Source organism: Nelumbo lutea, chromosome 1 (genome assembly GCF_056320005.1).
Source record: "Nelumbo lutea isolate HS-2025 chromosome 1, American lotus-T2T, whole genome shotgun sequence".
NCBI classification, from domain to species: domain Eukaryota; kingdom Viridiplantae; phylum Streptophyta; class Magnoliopsida; order Proteales; family Nelumbonaceae; genus Nelumbo; species Nelumbo lutea.
In genome coordinates, this window is record NC_142684.1 from 182639845 (window position 1) to 182647893 (window position 8049).

The 8049-nt window shown below is 36.4% G+C and overlaps 1 protein-coding gene across 2 annotated transcripts; it reads right to left on the bottom strand.

Moving 5' to 3' along the window:
* Positions 1-3359: 3359 nt before the first annotated feature.
* On the bottom strand, positions 3360-7262 carry LOC148879668 (transcription factor SPEECHLESS-like). Of its 2 annotated transcripts, XM_088966426.1 has the most exons (4): positions 7139-7262; positions 6432-6955; positions 5692-6234; positions 3360-3663 (listed from the first exon to the last, which is right to left on the bottom strand). In XM_088966426.1, exons 2-4 carry the CDS (start codon positions 6873-6875, stop codon positions 3598-3600), a joined length of 1053 nt encoding a protein of 350 aa, XP_088822552.1. In that variant the 5' UTR covers positions 6876-6955; positions 7139-7262; the 3' UTR covers positions 3360-3597. The 2 variants fall into 2 exon arrangements, with proteins under 2 accessions (XP_088822552.1, XP_088822551.1); XM_088966425.1 differs by having other exon boundaries at positions 6432-7254.
* Positions 7263-8049: the final 787 nt, after the last annotated feature.

The following is an 8049-nucleotide window of genomic DNA, read 5'->3' on the forward strand; positions in this document are numbered from 1 at the left end:
TGTCCCAACATACACAGGTTTTGACCCCCTGTAAGGATCTCATTGATTGGCATATCAAAGACAGCCCAATCCGGCACCTAGTGCAGTACCATAATCGAGTCTAAGGGTCAGGTGTAACATTATAGTTTTGCCCATCTATCTCCAAGGTCTAGGGCAATAGTGGAATTTTGGTCCTATTCAAGGTTTCAAGAAAACCCACACTGCATATACCTCAGGTCTCACCCTGGCAGTTGAGACAAACCACCCCAACCAACTTGGTGGTACATCAGTATTAGCCTTGGCAAAATAAATCTCCCCAGATCTATCCAATGGCTGTGAAGATTCTAAACTAACACGGGTCTCATAAATGTCCAGTTTAAGGGTATTACATAGAAACACACCACAATGACATGAATCAATTATGTACTTTATTTATTTACAATAAATGTCAAAAGGTACATCAATCTAATTGGAGCTAAGGGCATAACTGTCTAACAATATCTATATTTAACAGATATTTTTTTAGAATATATATTTTTTTACATAACTTGGTTTGGTTCGGTTCGATTTCGATTTTCACATATGAAAACCGAAACAGAACCCGAAACCGACCGGTAGTGAAGAAAAATTGGCCAACTCAGATTGGGTCGAGCCGGGTTGATCGGTTTAGTCGATTTGATTTTATTTGTGAACAGCCCTAGTATGGGGATTGTTCAACTCTAGTAGTCCAATTTAATTTTCTGTACTACTCCTAAACAACTACATTTAATTGATTCAGCCCATGCATAATGAGTTGCTGAATCTCAGACCTTGAAGAAGTGTTAGAAGTTATGGAATGAAAGCTAATAAGACTCAGCACATGCATATTCATTCTTATATCTATGTCATTTCAAAAACTGTCTTTACCTAACTCCTACGTACCATAACTTCAGGCATGCCTGGGTAGTTTAGATCTAGTTGTTAACAGAATAGGTCCTCAATTCAATTCTGTATGCTGTAGACATCAAGTCATTCCAGAAGGAAATTACAGTTCAAGAACTGATAGATAAATGTAACATCTGCACACAATACACTAGCAAAGTCAACTAGTTTCCTTAGATGAAGAATTTATTGTATGAAAATTTTGTTTGAGTTATGATGTTTTAAGAAACTTGGTATGCTAATACTTTTTGATTGCTGAGAATTAGATAGTGAAAAAGTACTGAAGCCTTAAATTAATGAATGCAATATTCATTCATCTAAACATAGGATGGTATTAGGATGTGTTGGTACTTAGCATTGTTCACTAGACTGGACCCCTTTCATGACAATCTGAAAAGTTAAGCTGGTGATCCTCCTCACGGAAGTCCAAAAGATTACAGGATTTGTAAAGATTAATTTTGTCTAAGCAAAAGCAGGAGTTGAATGCCCAAAAATTGTGGTTTATTTAGTTAATAGTAACCACAATTAGACTTCAATTAGTAGCCTTCATCATGGCATTCTTTGTAAAATGCCTCTTCTACTTTCTCTCAATGTTTGTAAGTTGACCTGTCAAGTAGATCCGATTTTGATAACTATGAAGAGAATGGACTTGATTTAGTCTCTTAAATTAAATAATAAATTTATATATAAAAAATATCATATAAAATAATCACCTAAGTTTACATCATAAAAAATGTTGTCAAACAAAAGTTATGAGAGCACATGAATAAAAAAGAAAAAAAACAAGATATGCAATTTGGCTTTATGCCAAGGATATCAACCATGAAAGTTATATTTTATTTTGAGATGATTGATAGAATAGTTCAAAGAGAAGAAGAAAGACCTCTATTTTGTGTTCATTAATCTAGAAAAAAATGTATGATAGAATTCCCAAAGAGACAATATGGTGGGTCTTGAGAAAGAAAAGGATTCAAAATAATTAGTATATAAACCTAATTAAGGATATGTATGAAGTTTCAACAACCAATGTTGGAAAATCAATGGGAGATATTTTAGATTTTATAGTTAATATGGGCTTTCAAATAACATTGTTTCAATTGATAAAATTAATGAAGGATGAAATGCAAAATTAAGCTTATGGATAAATGACTTAGACACAAGAGGCTTCAAAATAAGTAGGACTAAGATAGAGCACATGACATGTAAATTTAGTAATAATAGGGGTATGAATCAAGATACACAAGATTGGAGACCAAGAGATAACTCAATGTGGCCATTTTCCGGTATCTTTTTTTAATAATTCATAACAAGGAAGAGATTTAGTAGGATGTCACCCAAAGAATTAGAGAAGGATGGGAAAAACAGAGGGGTGCATTTGGACTTTTATATGATAGGTGAATACCACTTAGGCCATGTTCGCTATTCGAAAAGTTACTTACCCAGGTAAGTGTTTTTCAGGAAATATTTCAACTAAATACATTTACCCTTGTCCTTTTATTTCCTAGGTAACTTTTAGTCATAAAAAAAAAAGATATTATTGAAAGGGGCAGTGTTGTCCCATCCAAGTATTAGCAACTTTTTCCTAGGTAGGAAAGTTGCTTACCCACCTAGGAGATGGGTATCACTTACCCCAGAGAAAATAAATTTTTCGTGAATCCCACATATATCTTAGTCTATGGAAACCAAAATCCCATTGACCAACTTGCCCCCTCTAATCCTAAAGAAGAATGGGCCCTTGGATTAAAAGAAAAATTCTATAAAATAGTTGCAAGGACAACTATGTTGTATGAATGAAGTGTTGCGCAATCAAAAAACATGTCTAGAAAAATTGATGTGGTAAAAATATGAATGCTAAGATGGATGAATAAAATAAACTAGACAATATATATAGAATTATGGATTTAGTTATCCATAGGAACATAGAAATAGCTCTAATAGGTGATAAAATGAGAGAGAATAGACTAAGATGGTTTGGGCACATGTATAAAAAGCCACTAGCTACACCAGTTAGAACTTAGAAAAAGTGATTTGTTACACATTGAAGGGGCTAGAAGAGTCGTGAATAGACCAAAAAGGGTACAAATAGAAGTAATAAGAAATAATTTAAGTACTAATAATTTAATAGTGGATATGACTTTAAATAGAACGAATTGAAAAAGCGGGATTCATATAATCGACCTCATATAATTGAGATAAGGCATGGATGATGACAATAATCCCAAACTTAACCAATCAAGAATGAACAAGAGAGTGATCACCCTATTTCTACAAATCAGTGGCATGTTCACTTTTGAATGGTTACATAACCCGTTGGATAATGTATATGCCTTTATTTATGGCAGATACCAGGAAATTCTACAGACTACAATATGCAAAAGCTGTTTCTTCCTTCTTTACCAAACCCCATTCGTTAAAGAAAACGAAAAGAAAAGGAAAAAAAAAAAAAAAAAACTGAGCCGAGAAAAAGTAAAATTTTCTTTCACTAGACAATCAAGTCGGTATTGAATGGAAATACAATTAATACATACACAGAGGTTGTAGCTGGAAAGTTCTCAATTAGAACTGTGGCACTAACATCTGTAGGGCATCGTCAATGAAGAAATTATATTTATTCCAGAATTAGACGTTAGAGAGACCGATCGGTGAGAGAGAGAAAGATATTAGAGTGGTACAGAATAGTCTAAAACTTGAGCAGAATTAGCAGAATGTTTGCTGAATTTTATGTGCAAGCTCCTCCGCACTGAGTTGGCATTCAATTCCGATCTATAAGGAAAGAGGAAGACAAGGTACAGAGCCATCATTAGTAAATAATACTGCTTAAAATAAATAGCAGGTGCTTTTTTGCTTCTTAATTCATAGCAAACAATCACCAACCTTTCTTTCCGTACAAACTAGAAAGAATAAACCGGTACCTTTAAATAATTGCTACGGGTGCAAGTCGGGCGGGTTGGGTCGGATTTATGGTCAACCTAAGCCCGACCCTAAAATTTGGGTTTTAGGCCTGAGTTTGGCCCGAGCCCAAGGTCAAGTCCAATTCTTTCAACTTGAGCCATCTTGTAATTTGATGCACTTGGGTTGGACTCAGGCCAGAATCGGGCTCGGATTGGTCAATGAACCCATTCTAAAACTATACATATATAAATGTATTTATTCAAATATATATGTATATAATTGGGCTGGGATTGGACTGAGGCTACTTAAGGGCTAGACCCAGCCGAGAACCGAAAATCCAAGCTCAGTCTATGTAAAATTTTAGGCTGGGCCGATTCGGATTCGGGTTCGGGCTGGACCCGCCCAAGTTGCATCCCTAATAATTGAGCCATTTATAGGCAGACCCAAAAGGATTACATAAATGCTTTCAAGGATCTAACAAAAAGGTGGATGAAATATATCCTTTGGTCCCTGATGAAAAACTTCCCAAACTTCCAATAATCTTCCATTGTTTTATAAATATTTTGAAGTATCCAAATATCCTGATTTATATTATTTAATAGGGTTCGACTATGATATGAAAAAGATATGGTGTCCGAAAAATAATTGACAAATAAACCAGAATAATAAACGTGGTGGAAAACATGATGTTATTTATCAAAATTCATAGGTGAGTTTTGATTGGTTAAAACTCTTTTCATACCATATCTTTTTTCGTATCATAGATTTTTCCTATATAATAACATTTGGATGAAATTAATAGCCTGAATCTGAAATTTAAAGCAGGATTTTGACATTTTAGACATAAAACGACCAATATTTTTAACAATTTGCATCCATTGCTGAGTCCAAAACGGAAAACCAACATTTAAGTCCACGATTCTTACCATTTTGTCACTTCTCTTAGGGTATATGTGGTAAAGGAAGAGAAAGACAGGAAAACCAATATAAGGGTTATAAAGATTTCCTTATCTTTTTCTTCCTTTCCCTATATTTTCTTTCAAACCAAACATAACCTTAAAGGACAGGACGGCTGTCTTTATAAAAAGAACGCATTGACCGGATTTTTTTTAATTGATTGGAAGAAAAATATTTTTTTAGTATTATTGATTTAGGTTCCTAGTCAATTTAATGCTAAAGTCTAGAAGTGACCCCCTACATTGAAGGTGTATGTTTCCAAGTGAAGCTACAAATCTTTGGATAAGAATCTAAAGCAAGACGAGGCCGGAGACCAACTGAATTGACCAACCAGTTTTGGAAATATATCTATGATTCCATGTAAAGTGAAAAACAACGGTTTTTATTAGCCTTAATTTAGAAAGTGATTATTGAGTTATTTCATTTATTTAAACTTTGTGTAAATTTTATAAGTGAAGATCACTTGTTTTTCCTTGTTCTAGTACTTAGTATGGATGATCCAAAAGAAAAAACTAAAACAAGGGTCAATTTCATCATCTGTTTTGCAAAACAGTTCGTATACTGAGAAAAAAAAAAGAAAATGGAACAACTTGTTTAGGTATTTGAGTTGAGCCCCCCAAAAAGCAGAACATATTTTGGCTTTGTTTGGCTGCATTTAAAACGAAGGGAATATGAACATTTTCCCTGAAAATAGCCACTTTTACAGTAGGAAGTAGGAACTAGCTCTATAGGAAAATGACAAGTCATTTTCAGGAACAAAGGTTGGTCCTCTCCATGCATATCTTGCAACACAATACAGGGTATTTCTCAAACTCAGACCATTCAGGTCATTTGTTTTAATTAGGTTAGAAGTGGGACTATTTTGGTGGCTTCAAGGAATAATGGAAAAGATAGAAATGAAAACAGAAGCTTCAAAATATATATTAGTCGGTATATATCTACCTTGATGGTGAAGGAATTAAGCATGGTGTCGTCGATGGTGCTGATGCTCACATGAAGAATTTCGAGTGATAGGCTTTCAAGGGCTGCAACAATCTTCAGTGCTTGACCTGGAATCCGAGGTGATATCGTCTTTAGAAGAACATTTGGGCCAGAAAACTTAACCTCCACATCTGCAATTGCCGATTTTGAGTTTGCGCCTAACTCCTTACTAGGATTATCAAAGGAGGAACAAGTCAAAGTGGAGGAGGATTCGTGTGAAGTAGCAATATTGGTGGGTGATGGTGCTGGGTAACCCTGTTGCAGCCTGGGCTGCTTGAAAGGGCTGCTTGGTTGGGGTGTCCTTGGACTTATGGGTAAGCTTACCCTAGGACTTAGAGGTGGTTTCCTCGGGCTTAATGGGGAGGGTCTTGGACTTGAGACTAGCCTAGGGCTGAGAACTTCACTGTACACCTTCCGTTGCTTCTTTGCCTCCAGTGACTGTAGAACTTGCTGTAACTCTTTGATATAATCCACAACTCCCCCTATTATGGATGCTTGGTCTCCCTAGATTGAAACAGAAATAACAGAGATCGATGTTGCAGACTACCTCATGAATGAAGATTATATGCAAAGACGCAATAATGCATGGTATGTTCATATGTAGCAACAAGTACAAAGAACACCACTAACTTAATTAATTAGCCTCAGTGAAGTTTAGATTAGATCCAAGGAGATGGATTACAGGGTAAGAGATTATTTACTCTTTTGACATAGAAGCAAGGCATCAGCGAGCGTAGGACTGATAAGTGCTCGTTCATCTGCTTCCTCCGATTGCGTTCCACCGTTATGTGCGACATCCGTTGCTGCCCATCTTGAGGTGGTTCCTCAGAAGAAGAGGACGCTGCCGAGAGCTTAGGTCTCTTGCGAGCCGGTGACTTTTCAACTTCAGTCTCAGTATCCTGCTGATGAACACTGGAAGAAGTTACAGACTTCTGAGAAACCAATCTAGCGTCCTCGCAGCTGCTACTGCCATTGCCGCCTTTCGGGCTAACAACAGTTTCCTCAAGCGGCGTTAATGGTGAAATCTCTGAGGCACCTTCTAGGGACTCCAATAGGCTGAAGATCTCATCCGGTGAAGTGTCTGCCATGAAGTTTGCGTCACCCAATTCCGCTTCATCAAAAAGATTGGATATACTATCACACATATTGCACCAGCCCTCTGGAAGTAACCTTCACCTCCACAGACAATCGCTTACTGGATTCAGAGTCTCAGACCCGACGAACACTGAAAGATATATATATATATAAAGAAAACCCAAAAAGCCATGAAGACGTTAATGGTCGTGAACTCATGATCAAGAAAAAAACAAAGGCAGAAGCGCAGAAGAAGCGAGGCAAGGCAATGTGGTGAAAACGACTGAACATAGACAGATACTATTTTGTGGTGGACTCTTAGATGAACCCTTACTGTTAGATGCAATTGATCTGACGGTTACGATGAGACATGGAAACACAGAATCCCAAAACAAAGAAACAAAAGAAATGAACAACGAACCGTTTGGGCTCCCAGAGAATGGAGAAAACAAAGAAGAGGTGGAAGGTCTATGTGTATATATATATATATATATATATATATTATTTTTTTGTGGGGTAAAAGAAGACCAGAGTCAGGTGGGCCTCGTAGCTTAACTTCGTTAAAAAGCCCACAAAAAAGGACCTTGAATTAGCAAGAAAAGATTAAAAAAAAAAAAAACCAATAGATTTTGATGTTACTAAATATGAATAGCATTTATTATTCGATGGGTTCACTGCAATGGAATCAAAATCAATATAGGTTAGGATTTATTGTTTGATGGGTATGTCCTGTGTCTAGTACATAACTTGTTAATTATAATTGGTTGATAACTGGTATAGACTTTTTAGCAGTTGGCCCACTTAATTTGGTCGGGCGAGTCACACAACTCACAACTATCTGGTGCATCATCCTATACGATCAATGAATGGACAACAGCGGACAAAACAACACTATTAATGAAATTTTGAATTTCGCATAAATTTTTATGAAGAGCCAGGGATTCATATTTCATATGGCCTTTTGAGTTTTATTAACGGTCTAGTCTAGACCATTAATAAATGAGAAACTGCAAAATAGGGTTGTCTGGGGAAAAAAAGCAAACATATACCGGGTTTGGGTTTGGCTCGTTAATCCATGCGGTCATGGCTTCAGGCTTCAGCACTGTTTCTGTTTCTGTCACATATGAAGTTGATACAATACAGAGACTACAAACTAAGGTGTCACGTAGAGAGAGACCCGCCGTGGATAGTAGAGAGACTGTTAAACCCAACGTGGAAAGACAAAAACTTGTTCCGTTCATTTTG